This window comes from Lactuca sativa, chromosome 6, assembly GCF_002870075.4.
Source record: "Lactuca sativa cultivar Salinas chromosome 6, Lsat_Salinas_v11, whole genome shotgun sequence".
NCBI classification, from domain to species: domain Eukaryota; kingdom Viridiplantae; phylum Streptophyta; class Magnoliopsida; order Asterales; family Asteraceae; genus Lactuca; species Lactuca sativa.
The window spans coordinates 63,530,555-63,549,828 of record NC_056628.2 but is presented as its reverse complement, the minus strand read 5'-3'; the positions used below and the strand labels follow the sequence as shown (position 1 = coordinate 63,549,828).

At 36.6% G+C, this 19,274-nt stretch overlaps 2 protein-coding genes across 2 annotated transcripts; both read right to left on the bottom strand.

Moving 5' to 3' along the window:
• Positions 1 to 1,315: 1,315 nt before the first annotated feature.
• Positions 1,316 to 3,297, bottom strand: LOC111897830 (pentatricopeptide repeat-containing protein At2g22410, mitochondrial). Its single transcript, XM_023893776.3, has one exon. It carries the CDS (start codon positions 3,200 to 3,202, stop codon positions 1,358 to 1,360), a length of 1,845 nt encoding a protein of 614 aa, XP_023749544.1. The 5' UTR covers positions 3,203 to 3,297; the 3' UTR covers positions 1,316 to 1,357.
• Positions 3,298 to 4,784: 1,487 nt separating this feature from the next.
• Positions 4,785 to 8,151, bottom strand: LOC111897742 (ABC transporter F family member 1). Its single transcript, XM_023893689.3, has 6 exons — positions 7,993 to 8,151; positions 7,658 to 7,888; positions 6,943 to 7,016; positions 6,640 to 6,850; positions 6,313 to 6,547; positions 4,785 to 6,195 (listed from the first exon to the last, which is right to left on the bottom strand). Exons 2-6 carry the CDS (start codon positions 7,886 to 7,888, stop codon positions 5,138 to 5,140), a joined length of 1,809 nt encoding a protein of 602 aa, XP_023749457.1. The 5' UTR covers positions 7,993 to 8,151; the 3' UTR covers positions 4,785 to 5,137.
• Positions 8,152 to 19,274: the final 11,123 nt, after the last annotated feature.

Below are 19,274 nucleotides of genomic sequence, written 5' to 3'. Positions count from 1 at the left end.
TATTGGAACGATCACTTTCCAACCTTCTCGCATTTGGACTTGATATCATTTATGTATTAGTTTTAGCTATTTTACTAGTCAAGTTAGCTTCATCGAAAAACCCTATAATTATATTAAAAGACATAGATACAACCTCACAAGTTCTGAGAATCCCTACCAATCATACTTTGATACTTTTTAAGAAGGGTTAGGATTACATTAGCCAGAATAAAATATAACTTAGTGATTTTCTAACGATCATTAATTTAAATAACTTAGTTTGATAAATATGATAATAGACAAACTACTCATTTTGGGAACAAACATTAGGTAGGATCTTATTCATCGAAACTCATGATGAAATATATTTCTATGTCACATCCCGTCTACTTTTTTACGGTTTGAAACGACATGATCCAGATATTATGGTCGTTTTTCAAAAGTACAAAAAATTTGGTCATTCTATATGATAACATTGTTCCTAACGGTTATATTTGCCAATATCCCCTTTATTAATTGCATTAAATATTAATTTAAACTAAAGCACTTTAACTTTCATCTAATTACCCACTATAACTCAAGAGTCTTTTTTAACTTCTTATAATTAATTGGTTGATATAGAGATATATAATAACTCTAGGCCGCATAATTTTAAAGGGGAAATGACACAAATACCCTATAAAGTTTCTAAGGTTGGTCGATTTAGTCTCTAAAGTTATTTATTGGCTTTATGGGGGTAAAAGGTAGGTAGCGATTTGCTCTTTTAGTCTCTTTCAACATTTAATAACCGGTACACCATGCAACAGCGACCATTTAGAAAAAAAAATAATAAATAAATAAAATAGCCACCCACATCATAATAAAATTTTAAGGACTTAAGAATTAGAAATGAAAGTATGATTTGATATTAGACAAACAAATGGAAGTTTATTGTAATATCTTACATTTAGCCCTTGATTATGCTAAATGCAAGAAATAGTAATGCACTTTCCTTTATCTAATAATTCACATGTCTTTTATTTCTTATTCTTAACTTATTAACTTTATTTATTTATTTTTTCCTAAATTAAACATTGTGTTTTGAAAGTACAATGGTTTGATAAGAGAAAAACATTAAAATTAAGAATTAGAAAATATGATGTTATATTATAAAAACAAATGGAAGTACTTTGCTATATCTTGCATTTGACCCCTAATTGGGCTAAATGCAAGAAATAACAATGTACTTTCAATTGTTATATCTGTAATAGTATAAAGCTATAGTAACCTATATAGATTAAAAATAGCATTAAAAAACCCAAAACATATAGCATTATAAGACTCTAAATTTGTAGAGTAAGAAAAATCAATATATTTTTTACATCTTCAAAAGTGGTCATCAAAAATCACATTCTAACAACAAGTCATCATTTAAACACTCCAAAATTTCATAAATATCACTCCTTTGCACATGATTTGTATCTCTAGCAACAAATTCATGCACACAATCCCCAATTTGAATCAAACTACAACCAGGAATCTTTTCGATTCCTTTCTCTCTCATTTCCAACCTAAACCTCAAAGCATCTTCCCACCTTCCAATTGATGAACTCAAATTTGTAACTAATGTCAGATATCCTGAATTTAAACCTTCTTTATCCAATACTTTCTTGCTTACATACTCAAACAATTCACCATTTCCATGTAGCTTACAAGCACTAATCACAGTAGCCCAAATTACCGAATTAGCCTCCAAATCCATGTTTTCTATTAACCTAATTGCTTCATGTAACTCCCCCTTTCGAGCTAAAAGATCAATCAAGCATCCATAATGCTCGATTTTAGGTTTAATTCCATAGAAATTTACCATTTTGTGGAATAAACTCTTACCCTCTTTCACCATTCCTCCATGGTTGCAAGCTGAAAGAACAGCAATAAACATGACATCATCTGGTTTTATTCCTTCATCGCACATCTTGTTAAAAAAATTCAAAGCTTCTTTACATTTCCCATTAACAGCCAACCCTGACACCATTGTTGTCCATGTGATTATACATTTGTTGGACATTTTGTTAAAAATTGATTTTCCATTTTCGATGTCCCCACATTTTGTGAACATGTCTATTAATGCGTTTCCTAAAGGGGTTGAGAGATTAATCTTGTTTTTGTTTATGTATGAGCTTATCCATTTGCCATTTTCAAGAGAACCCAAGTGAGAAGAAGCAGAGAGGATGCTAATTAAAGTGATGTGGTCAGGTTTGCATTTGTTATCAAGTAACATGAAATGAAACAAAGAAAGAGCTTCATTGAATTGGCTTTTGTTTACATATCCTGCAATCATGGCGTTCCAAGTTACTACATTTCTTTTGGTGCCCATTTGATTGAACATTTTTCTTGCTGATTCAAGATCTCCAGATGCAGCGTATCCTGATATGATTGATGTAGATGTTACCACAGACTTTACAGGCATTTTATCGAACATGTTCTCTGCGTTTTTTAAATCACCTGCTTTGACATATCCAGAGATTAGACAGTTCCATGAAACTTCGTTTCTCTCAGGCATTTTGTCGAACACTGAACGTGCGGATTCCATCTTTCCGTTCTTTGCTAACCCTGTAATGACAGAATTCCATGTCACGATGCTTCTTTTTGGCATTGATTCAAACAACTTGATAGCGGATTCAACTTCTTGACAGTCCATATACATCGCAATCATTGTATTCCAAGACACGGTATCTTTCTCAGGCATTTCATCGAACACCTTGGACGCCAAGTCAACACCATCATTACCACACTTGGCGTAGAAATTTAGAAGGGTGTTTCCAACAAACACACTGGAAGCGTCAAGACCCATCTTCAAAACTTCTCCGTGAATCATTCTACCGACGTCCAAACCCTCGATAGTTTTCAGAAGAAAAGTGAAGGTGAAACTGTTGGGTGGTACCAAAAACGCTCTGCTCCTCATCTGCTTGTAAGCACGCAGTGCATTAAACGCGGTAGAGTTGTTTTCACGACCGATGAAGCATTTGATCATTGTGTTATAAGCAATAACGTCAGGAGAATTCGAAGTTTGAAGCACATTGAAAGCATAATCCACTGAAATGAGGTCGGACGAAACAGTGATGAGATTGTGTAATAGAGAGTCGTTGTCTTTGAGGCCATTTACGAGTATCTGGAGATGAGTTTGCTTTAAGTGATCGGTGTTTTTGCACTTCTGCAAGAACCTGAGCATTTTACGTGCCATGGTAGCATTTGAATGTAATTTGTACCATATCAAGGATTCCGAAGGAGAGCTTTCTTTAATTAAAAACTTGTTTTATCTTTCTTAGGCCTGTTCCCGAGTTTATTAAAAAAAAAAAAAAAAAAAAAGGAAAACAAACTTTTCTTTTATGTTGTCTAATCGGACTGAAGTAGAAGGAAAATGAATCATTTTGTTTTTTCTTTCCAAATCCTCCCAAATCGGAACGAAAGTTAGGAGGAAAAATGATCATTTTATTTCCCTCCACTTCCTCCCTTTAATGAAACTTGGGAACATCAATTTTTTTTAATTTTTTTTTTATCATTTTCACTAATTTCCTTTCCTTTCTTTAGTTAAGTTAAACTTGAAAATGGGGTGTTATGGCTAACTGCTTAGTAACGGTGGCATTCACCAAACCAGTCCGATATGTTTTGGGCTTTTTATTGGGGCATCCCTTCAATTTGGATTTCGAGTTTTTCCATGGAATTTCCTCTTTTTGAGAATTTTATTTTGTTTATCAAACACGTTTTACGACAATCCAATTAAACATATTTTCCATATCCATTAACATTCAAACCCAAATTAATTTTAGTTAATTTGTTATTGTTATATTTTGGTTAATTCGTCAATATTTTATTTTGAAGTAATAAAGCATCATTTATTGTACTTTTTCCATGTAAACATAATACATAAAGGTAATAAAGTTTCATTTAAGTCTACTTTTTCCACCTAAACATGAATTTTGATTAATTTGTTACTATTCATTTTGATCGAAATATTATATTTTGATAGGTCTCACATAAAAGGTTAGACATTTTTTCACCTCCCTACCTAGAATCTATATGGGCTTAAGCTTACCGATTGATTCTTGCCACGATAGTTAACCAAAATACCAAAAAGTCTTTGGTCTAGCATTATGAAGTGACTCTTTCGTTTGAGATGTTATAGGATCAAGTTTTGTTTGAGACATAAATAATAATAGTTAAGAGTAGATAGATTACTTTGCCGTTTCAAAAACAAAGGGTTAACAGAATTAGGTCACCATGAGTGGTGCTGCACAAGACATTAAGGAATTAATTGAATAAGCACATCAAGAGTCCTAGTGGGATGGAGAATGTAGCAATTATTCGCTACATAATTTAACTTGACAAATAATTTTAATGAATTTCACAAGATCCCCTTCAACGAATCAAAAACCCTCTAAACCCTACACTCTCTCTTTCTCTCAACCATTAAGAAATTAAAATAATTAGGAAAACTAGCCCCAAGTTATTATATGGTGGTTCCCTATGATACTTGCCCACTGACATATAGCACGCAGGAGGATGAAGCCACAAAGGATTTGGACAAAACCCCAGAAGCAGTTGTAGAATTGCATTCTCCAAAACCCAAAATCTTATAAACGTGCTAAAATTAAGAGGTACCCAATAATTGCTACGGTTTACAGTGAGCATTAAGCAACAAACCAACTTTCAACAGAAAAAAACCTAAATTGCCCGACTCCAACATAGTTACATAGATCGTTTCCATGTCCTTTTTTCTTGTAAATAGCAACCATAAGACAAAAACATCACTTGATGCACAAATATATCAATACAGAAAACCAAATACTTACTTAGAATCAAGTCATTACACTCTCCAATAAAAATTGTAGCAATCATAAATAAAACCATGTTTTCGTCCATTAAAGTAAAATCAAAAATATAGTGCAAGAAAGAAATCTAGATTAAAAACAAGATGCCTCAAAGGAGAGAAGAGAGATTGATAAGTGCTCAACAAAAGCCAGCCCCTAAAACATCCCCAATCTTAACCCTCTCCCACAACTCTTTTCAGCTTTATAAATCCATTAACAGCCCATGCAGCCATATCCAAAATACAAGCCTCACGAGCCAAAACATCAGTGCATACAATATAACAACTGCACCAGTAGTCACTCACTCACTAACCTGATAACCCAGCCTTAGTCCTCAAATGCTCCTTGAACCCCATAATATCCCCTTCCCAACGTGTCACAGCCTGATTCTCACACACCCAAATCTCATGTGCCACCTGATTAATCAACCTAAAGTCATGACTCACCAACACCATCCCTCCATCCCACTCGTTAAGTGCTTCAGCCAAACTATCAATCGTTTCAATATCCAAATGATTCGTCGGCTCATCAAGCAAAAGCATCTGCGGCTGTCGAAACGCCAACCACGCGAAAATCACCCGACTCTTCTGCCCGTCCGACAAATTCTTCATCGGCATCACTTGCGCTTTCCCCGTCAGCCCAAACCGCCCGATACTCGCGCGCATCTTCTCCTCTTCGTTCCCCGGGTACTCCCTCATCATATACAACAACGCCGACATCTCCAAATCCAACTTCTCCGCCAAATGTTGATGATACTGCGCGATTCTCAAATGATTATGTCGCCTCACCATGCCATCGAGAGGAACAAGCTCCCCCGTCATAAGCTTTAGTAAAGTACTTTTCCCCGCTCCGTTGGGCCCCACCAACGCGACACGGGAATCGAGATCAACGCCGAAGTCGAGACATTTGTAGATGAGATTCTCCGGGGTGTAACCGAAGGAGACTTCGACGAATTGGAGGACGGGCGGCGGGAGTTTACCGACGTCGACGAAGCGGAAGACGAGGACTTTGTCGCGCGCGACTTTTTCGGTGAGGCCGCCGCGTTCCATTTTTGCGAGGGTTTTTTCTTTCGATTGCGCTTGGCGGGCGAGTTTGGCGGACCCGTGACCGAATCGCGCGATGTATTCTTTCATGTTGGCGATTTGGTCTTGTTCCCATTTGTATTGTTTCATTTGGTTTTCTTCGAGTTCGGATCGCGTTTGGATGTATTGGTCGAAGTTTCCCGTGTAGATTTTGAGTTTTTTGCTTTGCATGTGGATGATGTTGGTGCATACTCCGTTTAGGAAATCTTGGGAGTGGGAGACGACTACGAGGATTCGCTCGAAGTTTTTTAGGGTTTCTTCCAACCACACACACGCTTCGAGATCTGAGAAAAAAAAGATATTCATGTCATTTTGATAATGAGTTTTAAAAACTAAAAAAAGATATTTATGTCAGTTAAGAAAATGTGATTTTAGACTTCGGGAAGAGGATAAGAACTTACCAAGATGATTAGTGGGCTCATCAAGCAACAAGATTGTTGGGTTCATAAACAAAGCACGAGCCAAAGCAATACGCATCCTCCACCCACCAGAAAAGTCTCTTGTTTTCTTTGCTTGCATTTGTTTATCGAATCCAAGACCATTTAAGATCTCAGCTGCACGTTTCTCTGCAGTTGATGCATCCATGGCATCTAATCGTTCATAGATACGATCAAGAGCATCACCACCACCAGCATCCTAAACAAAAAAAAAATAGGTAAGATTGTGATTCACATGAAACCCATGTCAAGAAATGTGTAGAGACTCGATTTTTTTTGTAATGTTAGAACCTGAGCAGCTAAACGTTCAACTTCAGCTTCCAATTTTAGCCTTTCTTCATCACAATTCATGACAGCTTCGAGTGATGACATGTCAGATGCTTCGATTTCTCTGGTGAGATGGAAGATGTCCATGTGTTCAGGGATTGGAAGTTCTCTCATTCCAATTGATGTCAGAAGAGTGGATTTACCACATCCGTTTAAACCAAGTAAACCATAACGTCTGAAAAGTGATGTATGATAAATAAATGTAAGAAAAACTATATGGTGGGAAAAGAAATTATGTCACACAAGAGAATAATGCAAAGTGCATACCTCCCATAGTTAAGCTCCAGTTCAGTGTCAACAATAAGATCGTGTCCATGAAAAGTAAGTGACAGAGACTCTATCTGTAATCATAATTTAGAAATTGGGTTATAGATTGGCTATAAAAATAATAAAAGATTCCTCATTACAAAAGTTAACACTTGAAGATATGATAAAATGAAACAAACATGGAAAAGAATCCAGCAAAATTCGTTTCGAAAAGAAGGATTCATATAACATATTAAAAACACAAAAGATACAACAGAAGCAGGGTCAACCATATACAATTGTACACCACTAAATAAGTCATAAAAGCTGCATTAGTTAAAAAATAAGTAACTTTAAGGAAGAACATCAAACATGGATAACATACACAAATCAACAAACTATTAAGACGATAGAATAATATCTAAACAGCACAAAAATATCCTTTTTTTCTGGGACCTGAATATAATTCGATGGTCCTGATTTCTAAAGCATTTCACCTAATATGATTTCATTATCAATATGTGAAGCTAGTCAAATCGTCGCTTTATAAAAACTAAGAACCCTAGAAAACATATTAAACAATATAAAAACCACTTTTCGCTCACAGCCTGTTAAATTTCTGAACCTAGGTGTTGTTTTATAATTGGATCAACCTAAATAGCAATTCAAACCATGAAGAAAAATAAAAAACCTAAATTTATAAAAATACAGATCCAATTTTCACTTTTGTTCTTACCCGAATATCCCTAGACAGCGGATGAGAGCAAAGAACGCCGGTACAAGTCCGGTCAGATATCACAAGAGACCCCATCCCATTCGACAAGTTATCGGTACTAGAACTTCCGTTCATCGTACCAATAGCCGCCGCCTTAGCCGAAGTAGCGGCGGCAGCTGCTTTACCTCCTCTCTTGGCAGCCGCTGCTGCCTTCTTCTGTAGCGCCTTCTTCTTGCTCGCATCAGACACCATCTAAAACCACCAAACAAACAAGATTAAAATCACATCGAAAACCAAAAATCACGATTTCAACGAAAAACGAACCCTAGAAACATGATATTCGATCAGATCGATACCTTGAGATCGGAAAGTGAAAGATCTAGGGATTGATCGAGATTGAAAGCGTTTGCGATAAGAATCACCTCCGGCCGATAGGTAGATGGAGTCGGTGTGAAGAGAAAAAAAGGGAAGACGACGCCTCAAAAGTTTGAGGGTTTGAGAGAAAAATCAAGCAACGAGGTTTACGATATTTTATACTGGGTGTCTGGAGAGAGGGATCACACGTGGCATATTCTAGTTAGCACCCAAAAGCAAGACTATGTATCCACCAAACTGATTTTTTTTTCTTAAGTTAAATAAGAATTGTATTTTAGTTGGATTATTAAATTGTTATATTTATCAAAAAAATATATTACAATTTACAGTAAATTTCACTGAAATAATGCGATTAATTGCGAAAAATAGTTAAGAACCTCATTTATAGCAGCATATTTTGGATCTTATAATAAATATTAGTTATATTTTATTCTGTTATATTAATGTATTTTAAATTTTACTTGTAGTAATAAATTCTTTTAATAAATAATAACAACTATTTTATTAGAGTAAGCTAGGTTACAACCCGTAGGAACCATAGACAAAATATTTATAAAATATTTATATTATTAATAAGCAATAAAAATAAATTTATATTATAAATGATTTACATGATCACATTACAATTAAATAGACAATGAAAATTTTACATGAGCTTTATGATAATAGGATATTTTACATGTCGAAATAACCATAAGTTTTCTATTCAGACTATAACACAATAAACACGCACTTGTGTCACATGAATTAACAAAACAAATTAATATCAAATCACCAAGTCCAATCTCATTACAATTAATAGTAGGAATTGCAGCAACTACATAACTATAGCAGCAATAAAATAGAGTATTGGAGGCATTTTAGTCGAAGTACAAACAACTTAAACTACATAGTTAACACGAACAATTTTATCCACTTAGATAACAGAATCTGTTTAACACCGATTGTCAATAAACATAAAAATTCAATAGTTCCAATTAATATTTTTTAAGTTTCAAAACTTACACCTACGAATATGAAAAGAAGCTTTAAACATTCACCCAATGTTCTGTGTATGAAGTAGATAAAGGTTGTATTCAGCTCACCACATATAGCTGAAAAGTTATCTTATTTTTCAAGCTTTTTTAAGTTGTCATGTTTAGCAAGTTAAAAAGTAGCATATAAGCTAGCATTTTAAAAAGCTATTTAGACTAGTTTTTTAAGAGTTTTTTTTAAGTTTCCAAATATACCCCTTAATTAATTATAAAAAAAACACATTCTTTTAAATGTCATTTTATGTCATTTCATATTTTGCAGCTAGTTTTACCAAACGTCATTTTTTATCAGCTAGTTTTTTAGCTATCTGCTAACTTTTTATTTAACGGCTAGTTTTTCAGCTAAAACGTCAAACATAGCCAAAGTGATACTTCCAACCAATTTCTAATTCTCGCGAGATATTAATGCTTTAGGTCCACTAACTCTCATCCGTCCATACTCTCTAATACACAATTCATAAAAAGCAACCATCTATGAAAAAAAAATTCATTTATATGTCATTAAAAACATATAATTAGTTATGAATATTAAGATTTGAAGATAATGAAATTCAAAAAATTAACCCTTAATATCAAGATCTATATATTCATCTTGTACTTCACATCTTGACATCTGATATTAGATAACACACATTTCTCTATGTTGTCAAAATTATTTACTAACAAAGAAAAAAAATTGACAAACATACCTATAGGGTAGATCTTTATCAATGAAAAAAATCATCTACGCCAACAAATAGACCTTCTGAAACATATCTATCACTCGAATATCTATCAGAGCATAAATGGCAAGGTTATACATGTTTACAAAATCAAAAAAATATGCAAACCACAAAGACATATGATAGCTTGTTGGAAGGGCTAACTGTTTTTTTATTTCTTATAACAACAATGCATGTGATGCTTTATTATTCTCTTAAAACACATTTCTATCATAACTTTCGTATTGGAATTAGTGTTCTTGTTTCTTGCAAGACATCCAATTGCAACCAATCTTGACATAAACCATGACTTTGGATCAAATCAAATGTCACTACCATGAAATATGTTTATGTTCCTAAATAAATTACACCTGAAAAAAGAAACAAAAGGGTAAATAAAGGAAAGGGCAGTTTCCTGCTATATTCGAAAATTAAGAACAATCTATTTTTTAAAACCAAACCTCAATGATCCATGAGAAGATATATACCAAAATTAGGATATATATTAACATGTTCCATTGTAAAAGTGTTATACTGCATCTGCATGCTTTCAAAGTTGTACATTTTGGCTCTAGAATATATATTAACATGTTTCGTTAAAGACATTTCAATCAAATAAAATATGATGGTCACATTCTTTAGAACCGATTGCGAAAAAGAGATTATGTAACTCGCCTCGGTAAGGGGTCGAGTAGCGAGTACTCGGAGGAGTAATCGGCCAACTCGGCAAGTTTTACAACACATACTGCATGCTTTCAAAGTTGTACATTTTGGCTCTAGAATATATATTAACATGTTTCGTTAAATACATTTCAATCAAATAAAATACGATGGTCACATTCTTTAGAACTGATTGAGAAAAAGAGATATAAGCACAAGTTAAAAGGCACATACCAAAATGGTGTCTCAAGAAGTGAAAAATGTTCGATGCATTTTCATTTAACCTAGATGTTAAAGATGACCTGGACTGTAATTCGATTATATAAGCCACTGAGAACACTAAATGATTAGATCATAAGCATAGTAGCAAGTAATAGGGGAAGCACAAAATCAGAGCTTCTAGCAAAACCAACCGATATCATGACTTAGAGATAATTTGAATTAAAGAAATATTTTGATTTATGAACCAATATCATGACTTAGAGTTAAGTTGAAATAAAGAAATATTTTGATTTATGAACTAATAACATGACTTATGTCATAGAACCTGTCGCAAACAACCAACCAAAAAACATTACTACATACTTTTAGTTTAGGACTTACATCAAAACAGATGGTGGGCTTGAGATGGAGATTCATAAAGAGATGAAATATTGCCTCCAAATTTGTAACATCCCAAAAACAGTGGTAAAATTTTTATTTTTCAAACATCCAAAATACTATAAATTTGAATCAAATATCAATGCGAAATAAAATCAAGGGGATGTGCTGCACTCACATCGGGTCATTCCTTTTTGAACTGGAAGTACCTAAAAACATTAAACCATAAAACTGTAAACACAAAACTTACTGAGTTCCCCAAAATACCATATAACCATACATAAATCTCTTGCCCTGTCCACTTGTTGGGCCCCGCCCATGATAATGGTGTAACAACCCAATTTTCTCATCCAAAAATTTCGTTTTTAAAACATTACTTTCGAAAACATTAATAATTAAAAACATTGTATGATCAAACCACATCACAACGTAAACCATTACTAAAAGCCAAATCATACAGCCAATCGAAAAATCAGAGTATAAATCCCAGAGGAATCTCGTAAGTGCGGAAACCAGTGTGTGTATGATGTGCCGCTACCGCGCCAGCTCCTTCCCCTTCGATGAAGAGGTACCTGAAACCAAAACTGTAAACTGTAAGCACAAAGCTTAGTGAGTTCCCCCATAATACCTCATACCATGCAAGCATATAACATACAACATTCAGCTAAGAGTTACGGGCCTCGCCCACACTCATGAAGATACAGGCCTTGCCCACACTTCGCTAGCCGGGAGATACGAGCCTCGCCCACACACTACTATCTGGGAGATACGAGCCTAGCCCACACTCCACTCTCGGAGAGATACGGGCCTTGCCCATACTCAACCGCTAACTCATAATATACAAGTATCACACAGACAACAAGTATAGACAACTCTATCATACTGACACATATATCATAATTAACTAAACCAAGAGATATGGGCTCGACCCACACTCTAGTGCTAACATCTCGTCTACACGGGTCGGCCTTGGTGCCTTAGACTCGTTCCTACTGGAAGGAAACTCACCTCGAAATAGTTGTTGGTCTGTGTGGGAATTAACTGTTTGCTGCTGCTGCTGCTTTGGAAATCCTCCGGCTATAATTCCCACAAAACACTCAATCAAACACCGCTAACTGACCCTACGGTAAATTGACCATTTTACCCTTGATCAAGTTAAAAGTCAAAGCCAGAGTCAACATTCAGTTGACCCGACTCGCCGAGTTGGCTCCCCAACTCGCCGAGTCCTTATCCAATCAATTATCCTACAACCCGTCTCTACTCGTCGAGTTGGGCGTTGACTCGACGAGTTCTCCTTCTAAACTGATATCCAAGTCCTTCATCCTACTCGCCGAGTTCATCTTCATCCGATGAACAATTTATGTTGTAACTCGCCGAGTCGTATAAACAACTCGCCGAGTCTGTTCTTGATCTAAGAAGATTGCCTTGAACTCGCCGAGTCAGGGCGTTGACTCGCCGAGTTTCTTCATGGGTGAGTTCGGCTACCAACTCACCGAGTCCACCCAGGACTCACTACTCAACTCGACACAACGAAAAGGGGACAAACTCAGAGACTCGCGACCAGTGGGTCCGCAATGTGGCCTCTTGCCATGAAGATACGGGCCTTGCCCATACTTCGCTAGCCGGGAGATACGAGCCTCGCCCACACTCTACTATCTGGGAGATACGGGCCAAGCCCACACTCCACTCTCGGAGAGATACGGGCCTTGCCCACACTCAACCGCTAACTCATAATATACAAGCATCACACAGACAACAAGTATAGACAACTCTATTATACTGACACATATATCATAATTAACTAAACCAATAGATACGGGCTCGGCCCACACTCTAGTGCTAACATCTCGTCTACACGGGTCGGCCTTGGTGCCTTAGACCCGTTCCTACTGGAAGGAAACTCACCTCGAAATAGCTGCTGGTCTGTGTGGGAATTGACTGTCTGCTGCTACTGCTACTCTGGAAATCCTCCGGCTATAATTCCCACAAAACACTCAATCAAACACCGCTAACTGACCCTAGGGTAAATTGACCATTTTACCCTTGATCAAGTTAAAAGTCAAAGCCAGAGTCAACATTCAGTTGACCCGACTCGCCGAGTCCTTATCCAATAAATTGTCCTACAACCCGTCTCTACTCGTCGAGTTGGGCGTTGACTCGACGAGTTCTCCTTCTAAACTGATATCCAAGTCCTTCATCCTACTCGCCGAGTTGTATGAACAACTCGCCGAGTTCATCTTCATCCGATGAACAATTTATGCTGTGACTCGCCAAGTTGTATGAACAACTTGTCAAGTGTGTTCTTGATCTAAAAAGATTGCCTTGAACTCGCCGAGTCAGGGCGTTGACTCGCCGAGTTTCTTCATGGGTGAGTTCGGCTACCAACACACCGAGTCCACCCAGGACTCACTACTCAACTCGACACAACGAAAAGGGGACAAACTCGGAGACTCGCGACTAGACTCGCCGAGTCAGATGAGCGACTCGCCGAGTCTGCTTCATGCAAGAGTCATATACGCGATTTTGCTCGAATCCAATCCATGCCATTCATAGATCTGGGCTCCTAGGGCCTGGTTTACACGTAAAGTTTCCAACTTTACGTGTAGATCATCACCAATAAAGGTTCTAAGGCTCAAAGTGCACCAAAAGGGTTAGATCTAGGGCTTGTGTGCAATATGACTCCATAAAGGCAGTAGATCCAAGCTCCAGGGACTGAATATGGTCTAGATCTAAAGGCTAACAACTTGAATCAACCAACAATGCACAACCAAGCTTGGGACATGGTTCAAGAAGGACTTTAATGGAGTAATAAGCATAGAAACAGAGGGAAAACGAGTTATACCTCAAAGAAATTACTGAGAGAACACGAAGATGCTTGGCTTCCTTCCCTTCCTCTTGATCTACTCCTCTTCCTTCTCAAAATCTTCAAGAAAACACACTAAAAAGCCTCAAACTCACAAGAACAAGGGCTAGAATGCATGGAGAGTTTCTGAGGGTGAAGGGGGCGGAGTTGGGGCGCAAATGGTTGGTTTAAATAGGGTGCAAACCCTTGGAAATTAGGGTTTCATCAGACAGCGCGGACTCGCCGAGTCCATAATATGGACTCGCCGAGTCGCCAACTTAACCGCGTCCCAAGTCCCGTCTCTACTCGGCGAGTCGGGCCTCCAACTCGTCGAGTCTAGGGCCAATAATACAAAATACTCAGATAAATCTTACATACCAGGAACCAGGTGCTACAAATGGACTCCGTCCAACATACAATCGGTCCCCGCCTAGGATACATAATGGGCCCTGCCCAACATACATAACTGGCCTCGCCCAAAAAACACACGCAAGTGTCATAAAGATAGCTAGCATCCTACATAACACAATCCAGTGGGCCGACATTGGTGCCTTCGACCCACAAGTATGTTGAAGAGACTCAACTTCATATGTAGACAAACAAATCTCACACACGGGCTGCCGAAAACTGGAACTTCCCACACTAAACAATACACAATAAGACCCTAATTAGAGATTAAGGAAATAATTCATACTCAAGGGTCTTAGCCTATAATCATTATCTCCTATCTAGGGTAAAAGACCATTTTACCCTTCCAAGACTAGGTCCCGCTCTACTTGAACCTTAATCTAACTTTGTCCAAAATCCCTTTATGGCACTACGACCCACCTACCCCATGCCCTACGCCCTATGTAGAGCCTTTGATGACAATCGGGGACAATTCAGGCTATGTCATGCATATCCTAGATCACGCCCTGCGTGATAATGCTTTTTGCCAACATTTCATTAAACTCTTAATGCATGAAGACCAACCATCTAATTCTCAAATATCAACCTCAAAAACTTCCTAAGTGATAAAGTCTTCGACTTTATGCCTTTGCATGACTTAAAAGAGTATAATAAACCCTAAGTCCAAAACACACTCTAATGCTCAAAAGCTCATGCATGGATGGATAGGAGGACCAAGTTGCCATTTTTATGGCTCAACAAGCTCAAAAATTACCAAAAATGATACACATGAGGTTTTGGAGTATCTCACACTCCTTAGGACTAAGGTTAAGGGACAAAAGCACATAAAAACACATAACTATCTAGATATATCAAAGGAATCATCAAAGTTCAAGCTTTATACCTCCTGGAGAATGTTGAAGAAGAGAAAAGTCTGGATCTACAAGCTTGAAGTTCACCAATGCCTCTCTGATGGACTCCTTTTTCGCAAAAAGCACACAAAACCTCATTTAAGGCTCCAAACTCAAACAAAGAGGTTAGGGTTTTGAGGGGAGTAAAGGAGAGAGTGGAGGCTGATTATGGATAGGGCCTCAAGGATTTTAGGCCTTTAAATAGGTCCACAACCCCCCAAAATTAGGGTTTTAGATCCAACGTTCCTATGCCATGTGTAGCCCTAGGTATGCCCAACGTAGGACATTAAGTCCTCGTATCCAGATTCCCTTATATGCTCAGTGCAGGAGACTATCCTACGTTATGTGTAGGACTAAACTTCCCAAAAATAACAAGAATAATAAAAAGGAATATACCTAAGGATATCGGTGTTATAACTCTCCCCCACTTGAATCAGACTTCATCATTGAAGTCCGTTGCAACAAATTGATAGGTTTTAAGCAAAACAACATTCTTATGGTGTTCATGCAACCCTAATGCCTGGATCTATGTTTTTCTAATTTTACATGCATAATTGTCCAAGACTTACATAAACCCTAGTCTAGCATATCATAAAATCAAAATCATATACAATAAACTAGTTAGAGAGTTACTTTGATTGTTTCTTGAAGAACTTAAGCCTTTGAGAACCTTAGCACCTCAAATGTTGTGCCTCTAATAGATCACAAACACCAAAGCAATTGGAGAAGGAAAGAAAGAGAGAGGAAGGCAAAAATCGGCTCCTAGAACTCTTAGGGTTATGGTTAACCGATTTTGGTAGCCAATGGTCCCTTTATATAGGTGAGGAGTTAGGGTTTCAGTCAAACACTTATCCGGTTGCTTAGGCTCTAAGCAGCCCATAAGAATCTTCAGGAATCCCTACCTTGGACGAATTCTTAAAGCCTTATCCCCAAGAATTCGTCCACCCTATCTTTAGGGTTTCCTTACCCTACTTTGCAACTATCCAAAAATTGCAATATCAGTCCCCTAGGTTTTAATTAATATATTTTAATCACAAAATTAATTCCTAATTAATTCTTGACCAATATTAATTAAACAAATATGATTTCTCCTTTAATATATTATTCATATAATATATTAATAAACCATAACAACCTCTTTCTCTATTATTCATGTAGTCAAGTTGCTTTGGTGAAGGCAACCCAAAATGACCATGCTACAACAGGGTCAAGTACATACCAAATATAGTTCTGAGCTTAGACACCTATTCCAACAGTCTCCCACTTGGATAAGTCTAATAACTATAGATGCAAGTACGCCTTCAAAATCCGATTAGCAATCGTAGCTCTTAAAAGCCGATGTCGAACTCTGACACGTCCTTTAGATAAGGGATCGTATAGTTCTCCATTCTCAAGATATCGTGTGGACAATCACATGGAACATAGTCATACTTAGTGTCCAACAGTTTGTTTATCGATCTCTGATTTGTCTGACATAGAACTTAATTGAACACATCAACACAGTACTGACCGGGCCCGACATATAAGTCAAACCAAATCATCGAGGGGCCCAAGATATCGCTTTTACCCTCGTAGGATAAAAGGAACAGATAAACTTCGACTTATATGCATTTACTATTTACTCATCAAATCATACACAACAACGCGTTTTATAACATCAATTTCACTTTACACCCCTTGGGACCAAATTTGCAAATTATTTACACACTAAGGGTCAAAATGAAAAGTACCTAGAATCGGGTGTTACAATTCTTCCCCACTTGATTTAGACTTCATCCTTGAAGTCTGCTGCCACAAATAACTTCGGGTAATGCTCTTTCATCTAGTCCTTAGGCTCCTACGTCCACCCAGAACCCTTTCGGAGCTGGCATTGCACCTTCACCATATCCACTAGGGGTGTTCACGGTCCGGTTTTTTCGGTTTTTAGGTCAAACTGTTTGTCAATCAAAAACCGAAGCCGAACCGTTGAAAATTTAAAACCGAACCAAATCAAACTGTTACTAACGGTTGGCTCCGGTTTGGTTTCACGGTTTGGGCTTTTTAGGCCCATTTTAGTCAAGTCCATTAGACTAATTTAGTAAAAAAAAAACTACCCTATTAACCTATTAAAACTGCATAAATTCTACCAAATAGTGTTACAAAAACTGCTATATAAAATCTATAAAAACAACAAAAATTCTGCCTAATATTGTTAAAATAACCGCAATATTAAAGCTGTCAAAACAGCAAAAACACTGCCAAAACAGTAAATGAAAACATCAAATATTGTTTCGTTACATCAAACATTAGACCAATACTAGCAACCTACTACGCTGTCCAAAATAGCCAAATTGTTGTCTAAAAAACATTATCAACAAGCTCACTTCCAAAATGTTATCCACTTCCAAAATGTTATCTAAATCATAAGCTTTTGCTGTCCAAAAAAAACATCACACCAAAAATTCAATATAAAACCATAAGAAGAAATGTACCTTTCAATGGATATTGTCGGTGCAAATATTAAGTTTGCTTGCAAAATCTGGAATACAAGTTATATTTTGTTAAAAATAATAACTAAGAAAAAATATATACTTTTCATCAATGTTCATAGGTTCAATAATTGGAATGTTGATGTTATATTTATCCATTTAAGGACCTGGATAAAGAAAAAAAAAACAATCGATGAAAAACTAATTTGATCAGAATGGATTAAATGAAAAAAACGGGTTAAATTAAGACCAATAATATAGACATGGAAACTATACTTTATTCCAACACCACCTATTTATACATGTTAACCTATAAATGACAAGTGAAAGTTTCGTACTTTTTTCCTTTTCTTAGTATTTTTACTAATCAATGGATCAAATGAAAAAAATGGATTAAACTAAGCACTTGTTATCCAAAGTAGAAATATGAAAATGTATCAAAAACAATAGTCCAATTCAATTCTTACGATGACCAGCAAATAGAACCTATTCTATTTTCTCATACAAAAAAATTATATTTATTGCATTAATCAAATCTATTAATTAAAATATATTCTAATCCAACAAATGTTCGCTTAGATCACAAAAAACCAGAAACTCTCATAAGTGTAGCAGAAACTAAATTATCCATGTTTTGTTTTCCATTTCTACATAGATCGAGATTAAAAAACAACATCGGAGAGGGTTGAAATCTTGTCGTTGATCTATTGATATACTCTTAGTAATTGACCGGATATCAGAACCCGTTAACCATCTAAATATGTATCCATTTGAGTATGAATCAGATTATCAGAAGTTAGAGGCTTAGAGCTCGAATTAAGAAAAAAACAAACGACTTGTTCATAATGGAAGCACAAGAAACAGACCTACATGTGTCTTTTGCGAAAGAAAACGACTTCGACTCTTGCTGCAAGCGGAGCTACTTACAACGAAGAAGTGAACAAGAAGAACAACGAATTCCGCTCCTTTTTTGCAGGCGATTTGTTCAGAAACTGTCAAAGATCAGAACAACGAACAACATGAATTGCTGATTATCAGAATATGTGATGTTAAACAAACATTTCAATTATCAGAAACTGTTAAAGATCAGAGACAAAACCGATGTGACTTGTTCGACAAGCTGTTTGACAAGTTGTTCGACAGTTGGTGAAGGCGGATGCAACGAGGTGTAGTCGGAGGGCGGAGGTGGTGAGGTGAAGGCAAACCTGTTCGACCAGATGTGAAGAACAACAAAAGCCGAAAGGGAAAGGAATTCGAGTTTCTGTCTTTCTGAGTTTGAGACAACGCGTCTTTTGGGATTAGGGTAAGAGAAACACCTCTTGGACTTGGGCTTGGGCTTCACAAAATAAATTAGGATTGGGCTGTGATAATTAAATTCTATTGACTTGTGTGTTTTAAATTTTATTATTTATATATAAAAATTTATATATAATACAACAAAATACAATTACATATAAAAAAATTAATTAATATATAGATATACAACCCCTACAATCCGGTCTGTTTTTTATACGGTTTGAAATCGTAAAAACCATAAGCCAAACCGTTCATTACGGTTTGAAAAGTTCGAAACCGCAAACCAAACCGTTAACAAAAATACAAACCGTAAAACCAAACCGATGATCGGTTTTACGGTTTCAAACCCCTAATATCCACCACC